This window comes from Varanus komodoensis, unplaced genomic scaffold, assembly GCF_004798865.1.
Source record: "Varanus komodoensis strain SLA01 unplaced genomic scaffold, ASM479886v1 scaffold30, whole genome shotgun sequence".
Taxonomy (NCBI): domain Eukaryota; kingdom Metazoa; phylum Chordata; class Lepidosauria; order Squamata; family Varanidae; genus Varanus; species Varanus komodoensis.
In genome coordinates, this window is record NW_025335762.1 from 13,085,745 (window position 1) to 13,112,978 (window position 27,234).

The window sequence follows — 27,234 nt, forward strand, 5'->3', positions numbered from 1 at the left end:
TTAGTGGGAATTTAAATTGGGCATAGTCGCAGGAAGGTGGATATAAGATCGCATTCTGAATATCTGCATAAGAATGTAAGAAGAGCCATGCTGGGTCAGACCGACCTCTATCTAGTCAAGCATTCTGCTCAGGCAGTGGCCAGCCGGATATTTAAAAAAAAAAAAACATGAAAGCTACACTAACAGAACATGGGACCTTTTGCAGATGTTTCATGTCGTATCTTAGCACATGTCGTTGTTACTGTCTTTGCTCTAGAACCCCTTTCTATTGCAGTGCAAATGCTGTCCCAGATGTTGTGCACAAAACCTGGTGTCACATGGCAACCAGCTCTGGCAACAGCTTTAGGACTGCTTAATATTAATACACGTGCCCTTTATGGTCCACTCTTTATGTATGCTGATCCATAAAGGACAAATGGGTTACTTATATAGGGCATGTTTGCTTGTGCAGCTGCCTAGAAAATTAGAAGCAATTATGTATAATCAATTGCAGTGTTGTTCCATGGAGGGGATTTGATACAAGGAACTTCTGCGCTTTTTAATGCTATAATCAGTGGCATAGGCAGAAGATTTGGGTGTTTCTCCTGTCGGACTAGAAGTAGCTACAGAGACAGATGTCTGTGACGTTACTTCCCAAGATAGGTTGCGGTGACGACCATAGTGCCGTGATGACCCATGGTTTGAAACAGCAAACATTCCTCAAAGGAAGGCTCTGTTTGTGGATATTAAAAGGACAATGCTAGGTCCCAGAAGAGATGGGCTGCCCTAAGAGAGCCCTCTGCTGGCACTGTCCCTACGTCTCCTCATGTGGCAGAGGGTAGGTCTCTGTGTGAACAGCTGGAAAGCCCTTGAGAAATGGGCATTTGACTTGGGAAGAGGTTTTTGCATGAACGGACCTGCCAGGGAAGAACGTAATTGTTCCGGTAAGGCATTAGTTTTGGCAAGGCAGTTAGTCAATTGTTATTTTCTTCCCTTGGAAGCTATTGTTTTATCCTCTTTGCATACAAAGCTAGGCGAGTTCATTTTGGGGAATGAAATTGGTCAGAGTCAACACCGTATATGTTCCATAGTGATCAACGCCTTCATATTTAAGAAACGTTTAACATATAGCCCGTGAAAAGTGCTCTCAGGTTATTTCAATGAAAGAAATAGAAATGGCTTCTTTAAGAAATTAACCTGTAATCTTCCGAAAATAGCATACCTAATTACAACACGGAAATGGAGTCATGTTGAACCACTGGCAGAGAGGGATTGGATATGAAAAGAATAGGTCACTGCTGGTCACTGACAAGCATAATGCAGCCAGTTTGAACCCAGCCGAGCAGACATAATGTAGAGCGGTTCATGCAATATTTATTTATTATTATTTAAATGCCCTTTGGGCAGAGAAGCAGAGCAAATAGAAAATGATATGTTTATATAAGGATTTGTAAGGGTGTAGCCTCCTTGGCTCCCAGAAGCAAAGACTTATGATGAGGCTCTGCAGGATGGGATAAGCGGCAAGTGCAACCTTTGCCCTCGTGTCTTCTCAACCCAGCGTCTTTCACAAGGCAAGCTTCTTGCCCATCTAGCAAAGGTGCTTTGGAAGGGCAGAACAGGTGCCTGAAGGAGGCTAAAGAGAGCTCATATCCTGGCCACTCTGGTCTTCTACACTCCCCACCCACAGAATCAGCCTCTTTTCACCTTCTTTAATGTGGAGTTCTTGACCTCACAGGGTGGCTGGGGCAATTCATTCTGGCTGCAAGGACATGTGGGTGGGAGGGAGGTTGGATCTCCCACTTCCCCTTTCAAGGTCAGAGCTCTGTCTTTAAGGGTACAGGGTTACTTTCTCCATGCACTTGTGTATATGCATTAATTTAGCCTTTAAAGCAGGGGTGGGCAAGGTTGGATGTTGGTGTCTGGAGCAGTCACAGAGTGCCAAAAGAAGCAATTTTTTAAAAAATGGAGGAGGATAGTGGGGGATAGTGAGGGCCACATGTGGCTCCCTTGAGCTCTATAATATCCTTTTGAAATGCATTGACCCAAACTGTTGTTCACATAGCCAGGTGGAGGTGGGAACTCTGGGGATAAAGGCGTGCTTTGCTTAGGGCCTTTCATGGCACTGGTGAGAGTCCAACTGTGAACTTCCTTCCTTACAGCTCAATCTTTATCTCGCTGCCCTTCAGTAGCTCTAGAATTGCTCACAGGATCAGGTGGACTCCCATTTGTGGTGTGTTAATTGAGATGGGAAACCCAGTAAAGTTGAGTTGTGTCACCTTTTGGTTTGCATGGACTCTTCCTTGTTGCTACCTGGAATTAATTGTTCCCGTTCGAGCCCAAAATTCAAGGTGCCAGGTCTCTGAGCTGTGCCCCCCCCCTTTGATGTCGATGAGATTTGGCCATGTATGCACATAGATTGATATGTATGTATAAATTTATATGTATAGATTTATATAGCAATGTGTGCTATAAATGTCACTAGCAGATTCATGCCCCGCCTTTAGCTTATTCTTCAGTAAACCAAGCTGGGGTGGGGAAAATTTGATCTTGGCCAGTGGTCAGAATTCCTGAGAGCTATAGTCCAGAATATTTGGAAGACTTCATGTTGGCTTTGCACATGAAATGCTCCAGGATCACTCATTGGCATCTTCAGGTTAGAGCTGGGAAAGAACCTGGAGAACCGCTTCCAGACAGACTAGAAAATGCTTGCTGGATGGACCAACAATTTGACACAGTACAAGCACTGATACGGGTTAGGGTTAGTGTTAGGATTCTAAATGCTTCATTTCCCCACCAAAATTTTTCCAGGGCTTTATTTTTTCACAGAAGTGTTCTGCTTCTTAAGATCATTAATAACAATTAATCTATGCTCGTCTCAAGGATAAGAGACAAGTTTAGCAGGTTCAAAGTTTAATTAATGTTTTTCATAGACATTTGGAAAATCTTTACCCCGCCTGTGGAAAAAATACAGCTATTTTATTGAAATTCATATATCTTTGAAAGTGAATGGACCTAATACAGAGAGACAGATAACAAACAAACAGAGAAGTGCAAGGTCTTGCACTTGGGAATCAGGAATGTGCCATAGGTACAGGATGGGGGACAAGTGGCTGGAGAGCGGCACTTGTGAAGGGATTGCAGGGTACTTGTCGATAGCAGGCTGAACATGAGCCAGCAGTGGATGCAGCAGTTAGAGGGCAAATGCCACCCTTGGATGTATAGCCAGAGGAGTGGCTGGCAGATTGAGAGAGGTGCTGGTGCCGCTCTATCTGGTGCACCCACAACTGGAATACTGCGTCCAGTTCTGGGCTCCACATTACAAGAGGGAAATGGCAAGGTTAGAATCAGTTCAGCACAGGGTCACAAGGGCGGTAGCCAGACTGGGGAGGGTGCCATGTGTGATGGGATTGAGGGAGCTGGGATTTTTCAGCCTGGAGGAGACTGTGGAGATCTTAAAACGACTTACAGGTATGTGAAGGTGTGTCACCAGGTAGAGGGTCATGACCTGTTCTTCCCTGTGGACACGATCCAATAGGGCAAAGTTCAAGGAACAGGGCATTAGATTGGATGTCAAGAAGTACTTCCTGACAGTTAGAACTGGTAGGATATGGAATGGGCTTCCAAGGGACATGGTGGAGGCCCAGTCAGTGAAGGTGTTCAAGGAAAGGTTGGTCAAACACAGGTTGAGAATTACATGAGTGGGGCTGACTTGTGCCAGGGGTCAGACCAGATGATCAGGAGACCCATTGAACAGAAGAAATGTCCAGTGAAGTTGTGTGCAGGCATAGCCAGAAGCTGCCCTGCCGCTTCTCATAAAGCCCGAGGACGATCCTCCAGATCTGCTTTCGGTTCTAATTCTGAAACCGGCGGCACATCTGCTGAAAACCTCTCTGCTGCAGGTGAGCAGCACCTGCACAGCTGTCGTCACTGTAGGGGTACAGTCATCAGTCTTTTCAGCCCTGGGACCGCTCTTTAGTCTGAACAATAATATTATTATATTATTACTTTCATGGCCCAGCCTTTTTCCCCACAAGGAGCCCAAGGCGGCTTGTGCAATGTCCTTTCTTCTCTATTTTATCCTCACAACAACTCTGTGAGGTAGGTTAGGCTGAGAGTCAGTGCCTGGCCAGTGAGCTCCATGGCTGAGTGGGGACTAGGAGCCCAGTGTCCTGAGTCACACCACTACACCACATGGGCCTTGATTAGGCAGACAGAGCTGGTGGTGGGGGGGGGTTGGCTAGTTCAGAGCACAGTATGGTGCTCACAGGGGTTGGCTAGTTCAGTGCACCTAGATGAGTAATTTGTTTTGCTATACAGCAGTGCCTCGTAGTTCAAATGACTCTACCTTTGAACTATCCAGATCAAATGTTGAGATATAATCACTCCAGTTTGAACGATGCTTCTAAGTTCAAATGGTGAGCAAAATGGGAAAAATGTGGTCCAGGGAAAATGTCTTTGGCTGTGCACCTAAGTCGAAAAAACAATATTATAGTAAAAGACACATTGCCCTGATCTCCTGAATCGATTTGTCTTGTCTTGAATCCACTCATCTGGAATCGATTCAGGACATCAAGGCAGTCACAACGGTGCAGCTGAAGACACTCAAGTGGGGTAAGAGTGTTCAAAGATGGGGGAGGATTTGGAGGAGGATTAATGGCAATGTGTCCTTTACTGTAATTTTTTTTAATTAAACATCCACCATATTTTTGATCACACCTCATATATAATCTCAAACTTAATTCATTTCAGAAGGCAGTATTTGTTGTTTAAATTTATTGAAATGGGTATTGTTTCGGGGCTGGGAATGGATTAATTCATTTCCCCATTATTTCTAATAGGGAAAATTGATTCAGACTTCGAACAACTCAGAGTTCAAACAGCCTCCTGAAATGAATTGAGTTCAAATATGAGGCAGCACTGTAGCACTTCTCTGTGTGTAAGATTATTTCTTTGATTACTTTATGTGTGTGAGGCAGTGGAGCAGCCTGATTTGGCTTTTCTTTTGTTGGAGGTGCTTTAACTAGGGGCTGGATGGCCATTTTGCAGGGGTATTGTAGTTGCAATTCTGTCTTGTAGATCCTACATTAGGAGAGGACTAGAGCAGATGGTGCCTTTCCGACTGTATGGTTCTGTGTAGGCCATTAGTTCCACATCCTGGGATTAGTCTGAAGTGTAGAGCAGTCCTTTTGAAACAAAACAGATTTGGGTCAGTCCCTGGAAAAGGGAGCCACCTGGGACTCCTGAATACCCTGACTTGACGTTCATGGAGGAAAGATGGAGTGTAAATATAACAAATGCATATAAATAATACTTTGCAATTGTTTTAAGTAATACTAAGCACTTTCTGGGGCCATCTCTCCAGAGCTTTTGACCTTTTATGCTTACTCACTGTATGAATTGGCAAGGGGGTTTCCATCTTTAATCCTCAAACCCTTCAAGATTTATGTAGCCTCAATCAACATAACTTGCACCTTTGTCTGGAGCTGTGTTCTGTCCTAGTCCACCAGTGTTTATAGTTTTTGTCTAAATCAGCCATATAAGCAGTTAACGGCAGTTGCCAATTCAGGAACATAGTAACTTCTTGTTTTTGTAAGGTGGGGTTTGTTTCCGTATCAGTTGCAACATTTAACTGATGGATCAGGTGGATCAGGTTGCCCTTTTGAAAAGCCAGCATTGAAATGAATTTTCTGTTTCTGGTGTGCTTGTGGCAGAACAGCCTCCCTTGCGGAATCACTCTTAGAACAGCTTTTGCTCCATTCAGTTTCACTTCTTCCCAGCCACCGTCTGTGCTTGGCAGTGTGCTGGTTGTGTGCAGGATTACATTTTTGGGAAGTAGACTGCCAGAAGGACGAGGAAGGTCAGCAGCGCTGAGTGTTCTTCCCACGCTGCTACTTTCCTGCAAAATGTTTGTTTGTTTTTTTAAAATGAGCAGAACAGCTTTATCTGTGAAGGTTAACTTGTTATCAGTTAGACAAAACAAGACAGTGGCAAGCGAAGTATAGCAAGGCCTATATCCAGAATTGGAGCAAAAATAGCTGCGCTTTATGCATCTTGTTATACGCAGCGGTGGCCTCTCCTGGGGAAGGGCAGAACACGGCCTGTCTTGGTGCTGCCCCTCCTCTTAAGTGTATCTTTTCTCTTATTTGCTCATGGTTGGTGCTACCTAATTGGCCTCAGTGGCATGTCCATGGCCTCAGTGGGCCGAGGAGTGTGGCTGTCCCAGACCCTCAGTGGTCAGCACAAGGGAATTAATGAAACCTTGAAGAACCAATGAAGGCCACTGGGTTGCGCCTTACAAGGAAAACATCATGGCTGGATGGCTGTAGGACCCAGGCAGGACGAGTGGCTTGATCATCATTGCTTGTTCTGCAAGCAACCCAGGGAAGAAGATGGATCTCTGAAAGCTGTGCCCTGCAGGCACGTAGCTCCATTATCCCCAGCTAGCCGAGCTGTCCATGGCTCCCTAACGGTGAGACACAAGCCGAGCTGCTGTTGCAGAATAGACAGGCAGGTGGCTTCGGCCTGTGGCGATGAGTCTGCATGTGAACCCTCCAGGTGTGGCCTGGAGTCTCCAGGATTATCGGGAGCTGGCCAGCTGATCTGACAAGCCACTTCTGCTGCCATGCTAGTCAGGCAAACTTACTGAGCCCTCCTGCGTGGCCATCGCTACTGGGCTGAGTCTTCTAAGACTCGGGGTTGTTGACTGCCCCAGCTCTGGGCCAGGGCCGGAGAGAAGCAGGCCCAAGTGAAGGGCTCACATGTGAGTCCAGGGGCCTGAGCTGGAAGGGTTTTGTGGAAAGAGCAGGGGAAATGTTGAAACTAGAGTATGGATGCAAGGATGACCCGGAGAAGCAGGCGCAGACTTCTGGTTTTAGGGAGATGTAGCTCAGAAGATGTGGTTGTGTGATTTCCCCCCCCCCGCCCCCCATGCATAAGGTTTCATACCTTGTCAGGTTTAATTGTCAGCTGTTTTAGAATGCTGATCTGTATGGACCTGTCTAGGCTGTTTAAGTTGCTAAAATGTGGTTTAACATTTTTAATGAAATGCTATAATGTTTTTACTGCTTTAGATGGTGTTTTATTAATTGAGTGGAATACAAATAATAATAATAGTAATACAATTAGACATATGCTTATAAGTTTTGTAAAACATAGTGTTGCAATTATATTTTATTGCACGTTAAAACTGCTTCTATGAATAAAAGTGTCCATGTGTAAAGGCAGTATGTAACAGGGAGGTGGAGTAGGAACAGAATCTGGGCTTATGTGTAAAAAACAAGTTCATTGTTAAAGGTGAGAGGTTTCTGCTTTTCCAGCTGTGGCAGCCAAGTGGGCTGTTTCCACTATTTTATGTATTTAATTTATTCTATGTATTTTATTTTATTTTATTTTATTTTATTTTATTTTATTTTATTTGTGTTTATATGCAGGATTTTAATGATTGTAAGCCGCCCCGAGGCTTATGTGAAGGGGGTGGCATATAAGCTGTCTAAATAAAATAAATAACAAAAAAGAAGGTGATTTTTGAAAGGCCGTATTCCACCTCACATGCTGACCTCCCTCTCGTTTCACAGTGGGCCCAATCTGGTTGGCACTCAACACTTGAATTTGCAGTTAAAGGAACTGATCAACCCGCTTCATTTCCCCATGTCATGCAGTTACTCAGGGTGCCAGAGCAGGGCTAGTTCAAAAGGGTGGCAACTCTGGCTGCCACCTTTCTACTTACACTGAGTTGAACTTTTTTTCCACTTACACTAGGTGGCAAAGGTGCTCTAAGTTTGGGCTTTGTTGAACAGCTGATTGCCAAAGGAAGCCATTGTAAATGTGGTCTGATTAGGTTAAAATACGGCTTCTTCCAAATGAATTTAATGACAGCTTTATGTTGCTCATGCTAATGCAGCCTTGCAGCCTTCTTTGAAGTTCATAATTTTGTTAATACTGGTGGGAAAGGCACAGAGTACCAAATAATCTTGCCCAGAACTTCTCACTAGCCCAGCTGGAGGGAGACATTGGGAACCCTGCAGCAAGTCACCTTGCTGTATAGTTTGCAAGGAGTGGTCAGTGGAATGTGTCGTTCAGGGATTAAAGCAGCACCTGCCTCCTTCCTGAGACAATGAGATGCTGCTTATCCGGTCTGCTTAATCAAATAGCCTGCCTGCATGTGGCAACCAGAGGTTGTTTGCTGTGGGGCTGGCAGGAAACCTCGTGGAAATGAGGAAGTGAAGAGAGGTTTGATGCTGCCTCTAAGAGTAGGGTGTGATAGCAATGGATGGGAAATGCATGTGAGGCAGGGAGTTGGGAGGCCTCAGGGAGGCAGGAGAAGCAGCCGTGCGCATCTCAGCGAGCATTGCACTGTTCGGTGTCAGTCTTAATTCAGTTTGTCCGTTGTAGAGGATATGCAGGTAAGAGAGCAGGCGATGTCAAAGACTTCTTGCTAGCTGCTGGTCAGAACATTACAGCTAGGTGGTCAAATCATTTGGCCTGGGAAAGGGAAGTTCCCTCATATTCCTGAAGCACTCAAAGAAATAAATGCACCCGCTTTGCTTCTGCCCTTGGGGTAAACCATGCAAGCTTATTTTGGGTGCAAAATGCACACTGGAAGAAGGGAAGAGCAAGGTGAGGGAAACAGGAACGGGAGGTCCTGTGAGAAACTGGGGAGGAATGCTAGAGCCCTAGAGTCATCCAGTTCATTTAGAAAAAAAACTGTTTTCATACAACCTCCCCTCCTCCGCACTGCAAGACATGCAGCCTAAAAATATAACCAAATCTGGGATTCTTTGATAAAACCACCAGCTTTCTTGTTCCAGAAGCAGGTTGCATGATGGCTGTTGCAATTACAGATGTGTGGAGTTTTAAACCCTTATCAGGGCAGAAATGTGCCTGCTTGCTGGACAAAGGAGTCATTTATGCTGCGCCAGCAGGTAACTGCACAATGAAACCGTGATAAAAGCTGGGAGAAGAGATGGTCATCAAATGACAGACTTCAAATTGTAATATGTACATAATTGCAGAACTGTGGATTCTTTTTTTTTAATTCAGGTGACTCTTGGGAGGGGGAATTCATTTTTAATAATTACTTTTGGTGTATATTTAGTAGAAGCAGAAAGAAAAAGGAACAGGAAATCCTGGATTGGCCAGTTTGCAATATTTTCAGAAATACACATCCAGAACAATGATAGATTCTGATTTTTTTTTGTCTATTTACATTTTTATTGCATTAGCATTCCATATTGTGTGCTACTCTGTGTACACACTCAATACGGTGAAACCTGTGTTGGAACTTGGCTTTTGCTTATGCCACAAGTACCCTGCGTTTTGCACCTTTCTGAGAAGATTTCTGTTGCACAGTGGAACTAGTTGACATGAATCTTTCAATATGCTGGGACATAGGTTGTCTCTAAATTATATTGTACCAAACTGCATTATGGTGAAGCAGTTTGCTCTGTGTTCTGACCTCTCTATGAACTAAGACCGGTGAGGTGTTGTGATAAAGAGTACAGGAGTGGGACTCAGGAGATCTGGGTGCTGACTGTTGGCACCTTGCAGAAATCTGGGGCAGTTGCAGCAGAAAGAAACAAGAGTGGTTTGCTGCCAAAATTTGGCAACACACTGCCGTGGAGCAGTATATGTAGGTGAATTCAGCTGCAGAGCAATCAGTAAGTTTTGTTTTGTTTTGTGTTTCTTTTCTTTTTTTGTTTTTGTGTTTTGTTTTGTTTTGACATTACCAATTTCAGGGGGAAAAAGGGGGCAGTGAGGACCATACTACAGTGCATGTGCTATGTCACTCAGCCCTGGTTGAAATGAATGAAGCAGGAAGCAGAGTCCCCTGGCACTTCTTGCCTTCTTGCTTGCCCAGGGCAAGAACTGCAAGAACCTTGTATCTGGCTACAACCCTGAGGAAGCCATTGAATGCCATGACCCTCTCCAAGGGTTGTGTGAATTTAGCCTGAACCAGAATGTGAGCTTGCCTTCTATTTGTTAATTACTCCCCAACTAATCTGCTTGCAATTTATTTATATCTTCTGCAGAAGACCTGTGGGATTGTAGGTTCCCGTCCGTGGGAGGTGCTACTGTCTTGGTTGTGGACACAAAAGAGAGGTAAGTAACCTTTTGGGTTGCATTATTAGAAATTACAATGGCTGGGACCATGTACTGGTTTGAATGGGTGGTGGAATGGAACTGGGGAATAAAGGGAGATGAAGCATTCTCTCCCACACTGCTTTTTTTCTACAACGAGGCTTTGTTATGTTGTGCAAGCAAATCTTGCCTCTCTGTGACTTATTTTGCTGCACCAACGAAGTACTCAAGCATGTCTCCATTGCAAATGTACACTGAGATTGAGGACTAGATGATAATATGCTACTGTCATTGCAGTAAAGGGGTGTCTTCTTTTCAGTTCCAAAGTGGATATTTTTATAAGAAACCTTTTCAGATTCTTACAAATATGTGGCAATCAGACATATTTTAGACTTGGTCATTCATTTGCTAAACAATTGCTTTTAATGGCCATTACCACCCCCAAGGGATGATACAGAAGCATGTTGAATACATCCACTCATAGAAATAAATCCAGTTTTAAAAGTCTTTTTGTCCTCTAATATCCTCTGATAATGGTTTTGTCAAGGAAGCAATGTTTGCTTTATAAAGATAGATCAGTTAATAGTATTACTTCCCAATTGCAGCAGAAAACAGCAATGGATCCCCCCCCCCCCCGATTGTTGATGCCTCTTTACAAAGGGAAAGTGAGGAAGATGAAATATGTGTGGGAGACCTGGAGGAAATTTTATTAGATGGCACCATGAATTCTGAAGAAAGAAATAATTGCCAAGAATGAATATGAGTGAGAGAGCTAGATGAAGTGGTTCCTTGAAAAGTAAGAAAAACGGGCAGTTTCAGTCCTCAGAACCAGAGAATGGAGCTCAGGTATTTAAAGGTCTGGTTGAGATTAGCCAGATGTTTTTCAAGGACCAGTGATTTGGGCTTGCAAACCTGGTGAGAAAATTTTAAAGAAATTATACAACTGCAAAAAGCAGTTACTATTAGCCAAGCTGCAGTTTCTTTGCTATGTGCTTTAGTAGAATTTAGCATTTCAACGGTTGCTTCTCCCCAGAAAATCTTGGAAGAAAACTATAAATATGCTGATTATTCTTTTCCACACATCGAAAGCCAAAATTGCCCTGCTAAGGAGTGGAATAGTTTATTACCTGTTTTTGGTATTCTATGAGACATATTCACAGTATATGTAGATCTCTGGTTGGTAACACATCTAGCCAACTGTTAAGGCAATCTATGAGGAATATAGATGAGTACAGGGAGAGCCTTAACAGACTTATGAAGCTGAATTAACCGTTCTTCAGCATGACAAAAGTAACTTGAATGGAATTCATTAATGAATCAAAACTCATTGGTGCAACTAGAAAAATGATTTGAAATCATATCCATTCATAATTGAAGAACAAAGGCTTTGCAGGGCTGCTTCTCTAGGAAAAAGGCATTACTACAGGTCTTTCAGACTCTATCAGACACTCATCTGAAGTGGGAAAAATTGGACAGAGTTCAACTACCTATTCCACATTGCCCTATACACAGCAAGAGTAGGCAGACCCTTTGCTGGCTTCTTTTTCCATGATAACTCAGAGATCCACCAACCAGAGCCCGGTGCAGAAGACATAGGCCCGGTTTGCACAAAAGGGTCCCAACTCTAAGCTTTCTGTAGAGTGACAAGCCAGAGTTCCTAGTTTGTATGGCACATTAGCTAAGCTTTGGACAGTGTCCCTGGCTGTCCCACTGTTAGGGAAATCCCAGTGAGAGTGATTGAGCTGTATGAGCTAGCATCCCACTTGGCTCAGGGCAGTCCAGAATTATAGAAGCATAGAAACAAAGCAAGTCAGAAGGAATCTCACAGACCATCTAGTCTGACCCCAGGGTCCAGCTGGCTCTGTTTATGGAATTCCCAACATGTGGCTGTCCAATCTTTCCGTGAACACCCTCACTGATGGGGCCTCCACATGACATCCCCTCACATACCTATAAGTCGTTAAAAGATCCCCTTGGAATCTCCCTTTCTCCAGGCTGAAAGGACCCAGTTCCCCCAAATCTCGCCTCGTATGTCATCCCTCCCAACATGGCTACCATTCTTGTGACCCTGCACTGAACCAGTTCTGACCTAGCTATGTCTCTCCTGTAATGTGGAGCCCAGAACTAGAAAGAGTACTCCAGCTGTGGGTGCACCAGAGTCATGTAGAGCAGTATCAACACCTCCCTAGATCTGGAACCCATGCTTCTGGCTATGCATGCAAGGGTGACGGTTGCCTTCTTAACCCCCACGCCACACTGCTGGCTCATGTTCAGCCTGCTGTTGACAAGTACCCCGAGATCTCTTCCACAAGTGCTGTTCTCCAGCCACTTACCCTGCATCCTGTACCTGTGACACCTATGCCAACCATGCCTTAATCCATTGGACAGTGCATTGATCTATCCCAATCTCAACAACTTCTCAACCAGGATATCATGTGGCACTTTGTCAAAGGCCTTGCTGAAATTCAGGTAGACCACATGCACTGTGTCCCCTCCGTCTAGCCACCTTGAGACCTGTTTTTACGTGCTGTTTTGCTGTGTGGCTGCCAACCTCCTTTCCCTATCTAGGGTTTCTAGAGCTGCCCCTCTCATGAGCCTTTCTGTTGTCTTTCCCAGAATGGACATAAGGCTAACTAGCCTGTAATTCCCCATATCCCCTCTGCGAACCTTTTTGAAGATGCCATCTCCAGAACTCCTCCCCTTTTCCATGAGGCCTCAAAAATGAAGGCCAACAGCTGCAAGAGAACCCCTGCCAATTCCTAGAGTACCATCAGGTGTAGCCCATCAGAGCCTGGTGCCTTTAACATCCAGGGCCCTGAGGAATTCCTCGACTTCTAGGCAGGTGACTCCAGTCTGTGCTCCCATAACCCCAACTTCATCTAGGCCCCCAGGTAGATCCCCCCAACCCGCTCTGGGGAGAACACAGAGGCAAAATAATTTAACATCTGTGCCTGTTCCCTTACATCAGTTACCAGATCCCCTCCCTCCCCTTTAAGTGGTCCCATTGCCTGTCTCCCCATCCTCATGAAGAAATCCTAGTTTTCTCAGCAGAAGCTTAGACTCTGGATCATCCTATCAAAGTTGCTATGCTATATTGGCTCAGTGAATACTGGCACCCATTGCTGACACTTGATGATCAGTGAGAATTCTTTTTACCAGGGAGGAAATTCTCTTGGAGAAGCGGGTCCTCTCTGCTCCCATCACCTTTGATGTACTGTGAAAGCCCTTCCTCCTCTTGTCCTCAGCTGCCCAAGATCCTCTTTCATCCTCTCAGGGAAATCCTGTTGCATCCAGGGAAGGAGCTTTCCACACTTCCAACTGTAGTCATCAGAAATTATGGCAGTTGAAGACACCATACCATCTTGGGAGCTTTCTGGAACCATCAGCTTGGCTGCTGTGAGGTTAATAGTGCTGCTGATCAGATGGATTTTAGGTGTACACAAGCAAGGGAGGCAATTCTGATGTTACATAAGGATTCCTTTGTCTGAGGGAATTAAAAGTGGAGGGTGTTTGCAGGGGAGTGGCTTTAAAATGCCAAGAGGAGATGGCCAAAGGCATTTCTACATCTTTGTCAGCTAAAGGAGTTTTACGGCAGAAATTGGTCTTACTGTGTTAGAAGGCTTTTTTTATTTTTGTGTTTACCATAGTCACCTTTCTTGATCTTGGTTCATTGTGCATGTTCTGGAAAGTTACCTGTTGCAAAATACAGCCAGCCTCAAGCTTTCAACAAGAGTGCCTCACAGGTGTCTGCACTCCCATTTTCTTGCAAATAATATTCTTGCAAAGTGAATGGCAAAAGGCTCTTACAGAATGAGAGGAAAGGCAGCACTGTAGATGTCTTGTCAAAGAAAGTCAAGTAGAAGGAGTGGTTTAGGAATCTAGGGACTGCATACAGTGGTGCCTTGTAGTTCGAATGACTCTTAACTTCGAACGATCCAGAGTTCAAATGTTAGAGTCGAGATAAAATTGCTCCGCAGTTCGAATAATGCTTCTAAGTTCAAACGGCAAGCGAACTGGAAAAAATGTGGCCGCAGTGAAACTGCCATTAGTTGTACACCCAAGTTAAAAAAAAAAAGCCGCGATGTCCTGAATCGATTTGTCTTGACTTGAATTGACTCCTCTTGAATCAGTTTGGCTCATCTTGACTTGCATCGGTTTGTCTTGCATTGATCCAGGACATCGAGGCAGCCACGACAGCACAACTCATGGGGTGAGTCTGTTCGAAGCGAGGGGGAGTATTTAGAGGGGGATTAATGACAATGAGTCTTCTGTGTAATATATATTTTAATTTAAACATTCACTGTATTTTTTGATCATACCTCTTATATAAGCTCGAACTTAATTTGTTTCAGGAGGCCGTATTTGCAGTTTCAGTTTACCAGAATGGGCACTGTTTAGGGTCTGAGAATGGATTGATTCACTTTTCATTATTTCTAATGGAGAAAATTGATTTGGACTTTGAATGATTCAGAGTTCAAATGACCTCCTGAAATGAATTATGTTCGAAGTATGAGGCGCCACTGTACTTTCTTTTCCTTGATTATCAAGCAACGTTGTTGCTTGCTGTGACTTTGTACATTCATACATACTACGGCATTTTCAGGTAGTTCATATTTTAGTGTTGGTGACTGAGATGAAAGGAAAATTTAGGAGGGGGTAAATGGGGAATACCTACCAATTTTTTTTCATAACTCAAGCTTACTTGTCAGAGTTTGCATCTATAGATTCTTAATTTAAAGTATGCTCAGGCGTCTAATCCCTGCCCCGACAGGGCTTGGATGGGCCTCTCCTGGCCCCCTCTTGAACGGATTACCAGCGTGAAGTACGGAGCCCCGTTCTTCACAGCCTTCCTGCCATGGTGTCAACCAGAAGTCCCCTAATTTCATCACTTTTTGAAATGAGAATTCTAAGTGTCTTCTCATTTTAAACTGTTATTAACTCTTCTCATTTTAAAAACATGGGATATAAATATATAAAATATATACATCCTAAATGACCAGCACTCTGCTGCCCTTCCTTACATACTAGAAGGAAAAGCTGCTGTAAAATCCATCAAGTTTGGTAAAACAGGAGAGAGATGGTTCTTCCGTGATCCTGAAACTCACCAGGTACAATGCCTAATTGTACCTGAAACTCCTGCACTCTTGGCTTATGGCCAATGCCCTTAATTTATCTCAGGGAACATTTTAATCTGTGATTTAGAGCTTCCGCTATGTAACTACACCAGTTAATCAGTTAAAGGGTTTCAGCTCATGGTTTATTCCATTCCCAGATCACAGGCAAGATACCACCAGCTCTAGCATACCTTTTGGCCATTTAAATAAGTCGACTGCACCACTTCTGAAAGCAGCATTTGCAGTGCTGCTGTGAATCTGTGTGTGCCAGCGTGTGTGCGCGTTGTGTATGAATCCCTCAGCTGTGACATTTTCCCAGGTTGATGACTCCCTGTACAAAGTGTGCAGCTGTAAACAGGGCAACGCTGATAAACACAGTGAGAGGTTATTCAGCAAAGCTGTGAGGCTACAAGTGTAGCCGGACAGGCTGATAGAGGCACCAGCGCAGAGTTCAGTTCAGCAAAGACACTTCAGGTAAGGCAGAGCCGTTTCCTGGCTGTAATTCCGTAGCCCTCTCAGAGCTTTAGAAGGAGTCAGATTAGGAAAGTGATTGTGATTTTTTGCAAGTCTAGGCAGGAGCTCTGTAAGTCAGAAAGTCATGGCAGATGTAAGATCTTTTGTTGCTTTTAGGAGCAGGGCCAACAGGTAGTCTCAAGAGGGGTCGTGGGGACCAATATGGGGAACTCTTTATCCTCCAAAAGATGGTCCATGGGTGCACCATTCCACACAAGATTTGACACACTCCCTTCTGTGAGTGATCAAACCCTGTGATAACACTTTACTTTCTCATATTGGTTAAAGCATCACAGCTTTGTAACATGTGTGCAGGGACATACCAGGTGTGGAACATTTTGGTGGCTTGCAGCTTGAAGATATTTCCATTTTCCTTGCTATTCTTTCCTCCCATTTGGATTATACTATGGTAAGACTTCCAGAGGCCAGAAAAAATGTTTTATGGTGCTGGTGGGTGGGGAGAAGATACCATTCCCTGCTATTGAAGAAAGTAGGTTCTGCTGGCCTTGAGACTTCCAAGGCATTCCTTAGAATGGCTCTTGCCCTGGGAAAGGAGCAATCCTGGAAATGCCTCTTTTCTTTATTTCTTTTCTTATACAAGGAAAAGTGTCCTGCATGTCTGGTTGGAATATCGTGCATTTGACTTTGTGTGCAAGAGAGGCAGCGTTGTCCTGTCTGAATATGTTTTAGATTGGTGAAGGTTCAAGTCACAAACTTTTACAGTTGGCCCCAAAGGAGCTCTTTTCGTTGTTGCAGAATTAGAGCCATTCCTACTACACACCAAAAGCAATTTCTGAACCCTGTGCAGGTCTTCCCTGGGAAATTCACATGGGCTGTAGTTTTGCAGGAGTATTGAAAATCCTGCTAGGATCACAGAACTACATAGAGGAATCACTAGAAGAAGTAAACCAGTCTAGGCTTGTAACATACATTTATTCTGATGATCACACAGAGGTCCTGTTAATATGAATGCTAGGATAGCTAGGGCCACGTTAAATAGTCACAATGGAATTAACCTTTTTTTTCCAAATAACTAGGAAGTGCAAGGAACCTGAGTCAATCCAGGCTTGGGAGCCAGTAGGGACCCCTTTGCCCCTGCGCTGAAGGAATCTGGATTGTTTTCCCCACTTCTGCTATTTGAAAGGAAGGAAAGCTTCCTTTGGCATGAATGGGGTGGTGGGGGGCGGGGAGTCACCTGTTCCTACTATTTACTATTTTGAAAACATCCACATTCTTGTTAATACTGCCATATTTAGTTTGCCCCACATTTTTATACTCGAGGAAGCAATTCCAAAATCTACATCCAGAGGAAGGCACCTGCTATTTCTTAAAAATGGAAAAATACATATTTTTATGTATACAACAATACATAAATTGGTTACAATCAAAATACGTTGATCTTGGCTTGACTCTGGAGAAAAGACAGTGACCCATTCCAAATAATGCTAGCCTAACAAAGTCCAATTCTGGTTTGCAAGACTAATTATGGTGGTGGGTAACTTTGGTCGATGTTTTATTTTTCTAAATTAAAAAAATATTAAAAAGCCTAATTAATCAAACAGGAGCTGCCACCTTGACAAACTGCTGATATAATTTAGAATCCAAGGAAAGCATGGAAGAGGCAGAAGAAAACCACATTGGTCTGGAGGTAAGAAGCTGTACAGTTTTTCAGGTGGTGTTCAGAAGAGGCAGCTGAGCACCATTTTCTATTCAGGCATGGCTGCCCCCATTCAGGTCTTGTTTGGTGGGAAGGGCTGGCAAATCCTGCTGCTGCATGTGCCGTGACTTCAGATATAAGTCCCAGGCTGGCTAAATGCTTCTGGGAAAAGCTGATGTCATTCCTCTGGCTTGGGGTGAGTGATGCCCACTTTGAGAAGTCATGTAGGTCTGGATCCTCAATGTTAGGCTTGCCCTGCCTTAATTTAAGAGATCAACTCCTCCCACAGGTTCATTCCCTTTAAGATAAAGTTGCAGAATGACTCCCTCCCTCCCCCCCTCCCTTCCTTCCTTCCTCGGAAGTGCTAAGGTGGTCTTCACTGGGCAGGATGGGTCAGCATCCAGCTTGAAACTGACTGTCCTCATTTCTCTGAACATGCTCTCTTCACTGAATGAATGGCAGTGCCAACTAACACTTGCATGGAAAGGGCAAGTGAGAGCCTTCCTAACTGATCAACACGATTCTAATTCTCTCCACTCACGCCTCGCCCTCTGTCTCAGTCCCAGGGTCAGTGGGGCAGGATATCCACTCTGGGTTTTAAGGTGGTATCCATGGTGTGAGCCTTGCCCCCCAAAAGCTTCTTTAAAGTTCAGAGTAGATGCACAGCCTTTCTGACCCTGGAGCCATCAGCTACTGCTGTCCCTTTCTTCTGTGTGACATTTCTAAGTACAACGTGCAACCAGCAGCCCCTGATGTTCCAAAAGGGCCAGGTTGTCAAGCAGGAAATAATTAGTGATTGAGCGATGAGAAAACGTCTGTTCGATATTTCATCTGTTTCCAAAATAACCAATGTCTCTGCCCCCTCTACAAGTTTGGAGTGGATTTTGGCTATTATCTCTGGCTGAGAACAACGGCAAAGGAGACTGAAGGGAGAGAAAGAGCACAGGGAAATCAGTGAAAAGCATTGATGGACATTACAAGCTGGCCCTGCCTCCCCTGGCTCTGTGTCAGGAGGCGCTGTCCATATCAGCCATGCTTTCTCCCATTTCTTTTTAGGATATTGCTGTCTGCAATAGATTCTGAGCTTGTGCACTTGTGCAAAATGGCTTTGCATATGGACACTTGTATTTCTTTCCAGCCACGGAGAAGGCGCATTCATATGAACAGGCCTGAAAAATTGGGTCTGCCAATATTGCAAAGCATCTCTGGTTATCTAACATGTCCTAGAAACTGGCCCTATAGGCCAGCCCAGCAGCCCTACCTGTTCAATCAAATGCTCAAGTATCTTGGCGTGGAAAGCTAGAGTGGATGGCTTGCCTGTCTGCCAAACATTACAAAGTTCCCTCATGTTGGCTGCGCTTAATACCTCATGGGAACAAAAGACCCGGGCAGTTCTCTGTTCTCTATTGAATCAGTGCCAGTTTCAAGTTAGGTCAAAGCAGCTTCAGATCCCATCTATCAATGTGCTTTAGACAAGAGATGAATTAGTACTTGCCTGCAATGGATTCATTCTGTGTACCTTCAGAAGTGTGCGTCTTTATGAAAGTGCTCCAGAGCACCGAGGAAAAAGAAGAAGGAAAAGAAGAGGAAACAAAGAACATATTATTTAATGCATGCAGTAAATCAAGCAAACTGAGTGATCTGTAAAAACAGATTGTATTCAGGAGTTGAGTGATACCACCCTGTGCTGTGATTTTTCTTAGGAGAACGTGTTTTGTAAAAAGGTTCCAGGATATATTTTCTGCCATTCTGGCAATGATGCAGTCTTATGGAAAATGCTATTTGTGAAGCTTACTTGCTTGATTACTCAAATCTCTTCCCCTGCAATCATGCGCTGATGTGACAGTTCAAATAAAGGAGTGACGCCCTGTATGTAGTTATATGCAGCACTGAAACTGGCGGAGCAGTCATCCTGAAATTTGGTAGAACTCTGTATTTCTGAATCTCTCTTCAAATACTCTCTTGAGATTTACCTGCACAAATGAACAAGTTTTTCAATCATCCTGTATTAGCTGCATCTGCCAAAGAGCAATCCAAGCGGCAGAAATGACGTGCACAACCACGTATAATTTCAGGACCTGCCTTCAATATTTTGCATTGTTAGAACAAATCCAACCCATGCTAAGAGCGTTTGCACATTTCTTCTTGAAGTAGTCAAAGTGGACACCCCACTCAGTGCGAGCAGAGAGCCATGCGCTAAAGGAGTCAATGCACATGTCCAGCTTTTAAAAACTCCACACACTTTTTGGTAAGTTCATGGAACTGAGCAGCCACAGATTTAATAGGTTCCAGTACCTCCCTGTAACGGAGTTCTCGGCAGAACTATGACTAAGGTTTAAACATCAAAACCTTCAACTGGGGAATCTTTCTGGTGGTGGCATCTCACCCCTGGAATGTCTGGCAGCCCCTTGCTTGTTATTTCAATGTCAGGCAGTTACCTTGTTAGTTTTTCAGGTTTTTGAGAATTTGCTGACTTTTTCAGCTGCATGTTATTATTGATTGGCATGTTAGCTTGTGATGTGTAGTTTTGTTGTTATTTTAGAATGTAATCTTTGTATTTTTTTAAAGTGTCACTACCCTAGGAATGCAGATTGGCTACTGAAGAGCTGGGACACAAATATTGGAAATAAATAATTAGTAGGATAGTGTACACTAATCTATAGAAGAATTTGGTCACAAAAGAGGGGAGATAATATTGGAAAATAATGAAGGGGCTGGGATTGAACTCAAGAGTACAGGGGCAGGGTTTTGTAGGCTGACCAATGCTGCTTCCCTTTAGGAGAAAATGCCTTCATCATTAAATTGATCTTTGCAACAAGCAGGGAGATTAAGCCTGTCTCCCCATTAAGGTGGCGCAGTGGTTTAAACCGCTGTGCTGCTGGGCTGGTAGATTGAAAGGTCGCTGGTTTGAATCTGCACAATGGGGTGCGTTCCTGTTGCTCCGTCCCAGCTCCTGCCAGCCGTGCAGTTCGAAAGCATGCAAATGCAAGTAGATAAAAAGGTACCACTTCGGTGGGCAGGTAGCAGCGTTCCGTGCACTTCGGTGTTTGGTCATGTCGGCCACATGACCACGGAGGCTGTTTGCAGACAAACGCTGGCAACCTCGGCTAGGAAACGGAGATGAGCACCATCCCCTAGAGTCAGGCATGACTGGACATAACGTCAAGGGGAAACCTTTACCTTTACCCCATTAAAAGGAAGCAAAAATGCTTTAATTAATTAATTAATTAATTAATTTTTCTACTGTCCTAAAGCCAAAATTCTCAGAACTGTGCACAATAGCAATAAATGCACTAAAATACAAAACAGAATAAATTTTTAAAAATCATAGCATTAACTTTAAAAATTTAAATCACATTTTTACAACTAAAAGCTAAAACCAGTCGATATTGTACACATAAGTCCTACTGAATGACAGCCACTTCCCCCTTCCCTTATGCTATTTGGAGTTGGTAAATGCTGCTACAAAGAAGGTGGTCTTAACTGGGCTTCCAAGAGGTTCCGAGTAGGGAACTAGGTTTCTTGGGATCTGTTGGACGGCTGAAAATGTGCTGAAAGCCAGTGTTTCTGAACTATAGGGCAATTGCATTCGGTTTAGGAATGAGTCACCTTCTTTCCCCCTCTACAGCAGCACACATTTATTGCCAAGATTATGACATGTATCTGGAGATGCAACTGCTCACTGAATGGATACTTCAAGCAAGGATGTCTTATTAGAGAGTAATGGTCCCCTGTTCGGTGATGTGTCCCAGATACGCTATTTAGAATGAGCTCTGATTCAGCAGAACAGTTTACTGGCAGGGTACTCAAACCACATTGGTAGGTATGATGGCTATTATTTGCCTACATCCAGTAAAAGTTATGTTTGTTAATCTTGGGGCACAGCAACCAGGAAAAGAAAAGAGAAGAAACATAATGGTAGGGTAATGTTAGGTAAGGTGGTTTATAGCACAATTGGGACTGTCAGATCTTAAAATAAATTGACTTGTGCAGTGAGAAAAAATGTATCTTGTTTGTACTAGCCACTGCCCTAGGTAACTCTAGAAGCAACCTCCTGATGCACACTTCATTCTGTAACAAAATAAAATGTTCCAGTATTTGAAGCCTATTGAGGTGATGGTGAGTGATGAGTGAATTAGCATTATGAAGGCAGAGGATTCAGAAATTAGTGCTGATCATCAGAATTGTCTCATTACTGTAAGTGATCCATTTCTAATATAGGCAAGTTATGTAGGGAAGGGAAAAGGCAACGGAAATGATCAAGGAGCAGCTTCTGCTACCAGAAAGCATCACGGAGTTTTCTAGTTTAGAAAATGACGGCAGTGCATAAAATTGCACATGGTGTGGACAAAGTGGATGTCTCTTAGTTAGGCATCCAGTGAAGCTATTAGTGGGAGAGTCAGGACAGGCTAAAGGAAGAACTTACTCAGGCACTGCATAGTTAAATATCTAGTATGTTGTACATTCTGATAGACAAGTCTTTCCAGGATTTAAGGCAGGGAAGGATCTTTCCCTACAATTTGTACCTGATTTTTTTTGAGTGGAGCGGCTGGAGACTGAACTCTGGAACATCTGTGTGCAAAGTATATGCTCTACCATTAGGATATGGGTTCTCTGATATATCAGTGGAATTTTTCTCAATGTCTGCATCTGAACCAGATCTATTTACTAGTTTGTGCAGTGAGTCAGAATCAATATCCCTCAGTCTCTCTCCATTTCCCTTCCCAGCTGATCAAAACCAGAGGCTTCTAATTACTGTCTTCTATTATGTTGGCCAGCTAGGACTGACTTTGTGATACAGAGTGAGTGATATACATTTGCTAGCATCAAATTAACGAGCCCTCTAATGGTGGATTTAGTTCAGTCCATGCCAAGAGTTGATTCCAAATTGAATCCCTTCCTCTCTTCCTTTCCAAACAGAGGTGGATCCACCCCAAGGGAAGTTCATACGCTTGTAGGCCAGATGGTGGGGATGCTGGATGTTACTTAATTGGTTTGCTCATTTGACCTGGATGCAGAAAACTGGACTGATCAAGTGACACCTTTCCACCTCAGACCTTCCCTGCTCCATACTGTCTTCTGCTGAGCCAGAGGTAGTCACTCAACAGCCACTTGCCTTATCTGACATCTTGTTGGCCTTGGCAATTCAGCTATGCATTCCGACCCTACTTTTTCTTCCAGTTCAGATTCTGAGTCTGAAGTTATCCACTTTGGAATGCTGTATTTGGGGAGAAGCAGCCCCAGTCCCTTCAGTTAGTGTAATTAATTGGTATAATTTTAAAAAGGAAATGAGGGGAGAAGGGAGTTGCCTACATATCTCCTGCACACAGAATGTTCTGGGTGCGTAATTATAAACATTTGCCTTGGTGCTTTGTGTTTGGAGGATGCAACTATCTTTCTCCCCTCTAATTCTGCAGGAAATCCTCATATCTCATGCAAACAAATCCTAATCAAAGAAAGTGCTGTTTTAAAGATAAAAAGATCTTTTATCTTTGTATAAAAGGGACATATTTGCATAAGGGACATATTGTTTGCTGTACTTTTAATATATAACTTGTGCCAGTGCATGACAATGAAACTCTAGCTTACTCAGTTCTTATTTAAACTTCAGTGATTGTTGTTATTTCTGGCTGAAAGGTAACCAGTTTTGATTGAAGTGTTTTCAGGTGCCTATTAAAGAGACGAGTCCATATGTGTTAAAGAATTAAAGAATTTCAGAATTGGACAGTACCTGGCGGTTCTCTAATCTGTCCCCCTGATTAAGGCAGGGTCTACAGTGCAGGATGCAACCTCGCCATCAGTCAATATAAAACCAGCCCAGGTTTCAGCAAAGACGTAGGACTGTACCTTTTTCATCCTGTGCTACTTTTTCAGTTGTGCATGTTCTCTTCAGCTTTAAGAGCATTAAAAATTCTGAGCAGCACACCAAAGTAATTGACTCACTAGCACAAAAATGAACACAGGATAGAAAATAGGAATGTGGGAAGCGAATGTACATTGAGGCAGACCATTCTCTGCCCAACTCAGTATTAGCTGCAGGTCTCGAGGGCTTCAGACGGGTCTTGTCCAGCACTACTTTAGAAATTCCAAGGATTGTGCTTTGGGGGCCTTTTGCATGCTTGAATCCTAAAAAAGTGTATGGAACAAATGTAGGAAACTGTCCAGGGCAAGGGGAAGCTAATTCTGAATGCAGTGGTGAGGGAATTGAAGTAGGTAGGGAAAGCAGCAGGGTGAAAAGACAGAGAGGTCCCGTAAATGTATTAAATTGGTGAGGGATGAGTAGCCCTCTGTTTATCTCACAGCTGCTCTTCTGGATCCATGGAGCAATTTGGAGGCTAGAATGGCAAATGTTGATGCTTGGCTTACAAGCCTTTCCTCTATTTCACCATGTAGCTCATGCCTTTTAAAGTTCCTTCCTCCAATTTTCTTCTGAAAATTCTTTAATTTGGCTTCCAGTCTTATATTTGCTTTCAATCTACTGTGAATTCACCTGTCAGAATATACTGGTGGTGATTGTGCATCCCTCAGTCCCTGCTGCATTTTGCTGTCCAGACACCTGTTGTCCTCCATTTCAGCCCAGTATTTTCACTGGTTCATTTTCCTCTGTGGCTTTCCTGAATTCAGCCTTGTGGGGTGCACAAAGAGATATGGGAACTCACAGAGATCACTTAAATTGGCTGCCAGTATCTGTCAGAGTTGAGAAATATATTCAAGCTTGCACTGGTTGGAAAGACTCATGCTGTTCTTGAGGGCAAACTGAAGTTAATCTTTTCTCTGGCGGAGAAGCTGCAATGTAAAAACAAAGCAAAAGCCCTACCACTCCCCTACATCCAACAGTTATACATACCCGTGCTTTCTCTTCCACATACACTTGCTGCGTGTCAGTGTTATGCGCAGAAACCTGCTGTTTTCAGCAGCTTTTTGACAGATGAAGATTTTGGCTAACACCCTTACATTTCTTTTCTCCAATTTCTAGCAGCATGGGTTCCTCTCCGCCATTGCTCCAAAGCAATCTTTAAAAACAGAGACAAAACCCAGCAGTAAACAATCTTACAAGTTGTATGGATTCTCATCAGCACAGACGTCTCCCCTGCCTCACCCCACATGCACACTGAATGGTTCCCATTTTGAACACAGCGGTCCATGTTTTGTCAAAAACGTGGCTTTGGGAGACATTGTGGACTTCTTTTGGCTTTTCCTCTTGGCTGATCTGTGGATGCATCTGTTGGTAAACATGCAGATTTTATAGAAACTCAAACTCAAACTGGAGCTTTTCAATTGGTTTGGATCAGCCTATCAACCTTGTGGATTGAGATACCAAAATGCTGTGTGCATATTCAGAACACAAATGGTTTTATCAGCTTTTTACCCATGTTTTTTTCTCATCTCTGAATGGACCTTTCATGCAATCATGTATCACCTTTTTGTCTTTTTTTTTTTTTTTTTTTTGGCTCTATGTAGGTGTTCTCACTATTCACCTTGTTATCACTAGAAAAGGGAGATAAACATTTGGACTAGAAAGTAGCTTCCTTTACTGGGTGTCTTTGAAATGATATGTTTTGCATCTCAAAAGTGACTCTCTTCTACCCAAACAGACTTGTGTAATTACAAGTAAAATTGATTGATTGCAGTGCTCCCTGTATTTTGGAAGTTTCTGCACCATTAAACACTGGTGGCAGCTGGTTCTTTATGGTAAACTGGCAGATTGCCTCTTGGGAAAATTCCCAAGGGAATCTGTACAAAGAATTCTAACTTATAGCAGCTGGACTGCTGTAAAGGTGACAAGATAATGTACGTTAAGCTTTGGACACCCAAGAAAGCATTTTAGCAATGTGAATTATCCTGATCATCCACCGAGGCCTTGCTCTTGCTTTGGAAGTTGAGTGGGTGAATTTCCTCTGTTGTGCTGGCTGGACTATAGATTTCTTTCCCCAGACATACCTTTCTGGTGTGAGGTGAATTGCTGTTTCAGCATATACAAACAGGTTCAGTAAATAACAAGTTTTTTGGTAGAAATTAAGTCTAGGAAGTTTTATAATAATTCTTTGGGGGGCGGGGAGGTATTTTGCTTTGCCTTAGGGCATATTCATCCAAAAAGGGTATACAATTTCAGCAAGTTCCAGCTGAAATTGACTGGGGCATGCTGGGAATTGTAGCCTTTTTTTCTGTCTAAGCATGCATAGGATTGGGCCTTCAGTTATTTTAACAGTATTGGTAGAAACTGAGCCAAGAACAGATCTTGCTTTCATCCCATCAAGGCCATTTCTTACATTTCTGTGCCATTCATCCGAGTAAGACCCAAGGACTGGGTGTTGGTGCAGAAAGGTATGTCTAGATCATACAATTAAATGGTACAGGCATACCAGTTGGAGGTCACCTGGCAGCATTTCCTACCCACACCCTGTGCAGATCACCTGAAAAAGCAGACCTTGCCCAAAAGTTGAACAATATATTCATTTCTATTATGCGGTGCACTTCTGAAATCTGGCATGCAGTTGTACAAATTAATCATTTTTTATTGTCTTATAAGACAGGTTTTAACAAAAGGAATGTTAGACTCCTCCCTTGTTTGGACTGTCTTATCCGCATGTTCTTATCACCATTCAGAGATGAGCCTCTACATAATGGAAGAGTTAATTGCTGGGATACTAGGTTAGAAGCAATAAAAAGATAACTCTCATAAAGAAAAGTGGCTTCTGGGCAAAACTACTGTGGCAAAACTGTCTGCCAGCTATGTCAGATGGTTTGCTTGTTTCTGGAGAGGTCGAGACTGAATGAGACTTGAGACTGTTCTTACCTGGCCAACATTTTTCAAGCACCTGGTGATTTACTAAATCCCAGCCCAAAGCAGCATAAATTTCTCTTTTGTGTCCAGTTAGCTCCATTTAAAAGATGACTAAAGAAAATGGTTGTGCTTTCATGTTCTTACATTCGTCTGTTTCATTGATTTGAAACTGACTTTCAAGTATCCAGCACAGCCTTATTGGTCACAGATGAGCTTGTTGTTGTTGTTTAGTTGCAAAGTCGTGCCCGACCCATCACGACATATGAGCTTACCTCTCAGTAAATATTCAAGATTTTACTGCGGGGTTGTGCATTTTTCATTCCTGCATTGTATTCGTGATCTTAAATCTTTGGGATATATTGGACAAGAAATGTCTGTCAAACAGAAAGTACAGGCGTAACATTATGGGTTTTCTTGTGCTTCTGTCTTGAAAAAGAAGGCATGCGATATAGGAATGGATACTCATAGTTCAGTTGCTCAAGTCCATTTGTTCTTTAGCTTGAATTGGTGAAACACAGCCAACATTTCTGGTCAAATCCCATCTGTGAAGAATAAAGCGGTTAATACCTCTTTGGTCTACATATGTATGAGCTTATGCTACTTCTCTCTGTAAAATATTACCCCTTTGGTTCGGTTGCTCAAACCTTTGGGGTCAGTGAGTTTGCTCAGAATTTGAAGAATGTTTTTTATGCTCTTGCAAAATGGCTGTATTGGCAGGGCTTGCCCATTCATGGTTGTTGTGTTGTGCAAGAGAGATCCCAAACACTGATTTTCCAGAAGGCAAGCAGAGACACTGAAACAAAAGTAGAGAAGTGGTTGAGGCCCCATCAGTGAGAGTGTTCAAGGAAAGATTGGACAACCACATGTTGGGGATTACATGAAGGGACCTGGCTGGAGCTGGCGGTCAGACTAGATGGCCCAGGAAGCCCCCTCTGATTTGCTTTGTTTCTGTGTTTCTCAAAGTAACTTGCCTGAGAACCCAAGGGCCAGGCAGAAGTGGTCTGGACTTTGAAACACAAAACCACTTTTTGGCACACAGAGATGCTGCTGGAAGGTAACTGTTCACTTTGCAGCAGACTCGCCCCCAGGTTTTATTTTCCTCAAAATGA

At 43.4% G+C, this 27,234-nt stretch overlaps 1 protein-coding gene across 15 annotated transcripts in view; it reads left to right on the forward strand.

Annotated features, from left to right (window-relative positions):
• Positions 1-27,234, forward strand: part of ST3GAL4 (ST3 beta-galactoside alpha-2,3-sialyltransferase 4) — a 116,200-nt gene that overhangs the window by 47,717 nt on the left and 41,249 nt on the right. For 11 of the 15 annotated variants that reach the window (XR_006415457.1, XR_006415458.1, XR_006415459.1 and 8 more), the window contains 2 exons: positions 10,008-10,077; positions 17,246-17,331. Coding sequence is in view for 7 of the 15 variants with exons in the window: in XM_044437632.1 (XP_044293567.1) it covers positions 17,296-17,331 (36 nt within the window). In the remaining 8 variants the exon portion in view is untranslated. The remainder of the gene's footprint in view (positions 1-10,007; positions 10,078-17,245; positions 17,332-27,234) is intronic. The other 4 variants (XM_044437639.1, XM_044437637.1, XM_044437640.1 and 1 more) reach the window with 1 other exon arrangement.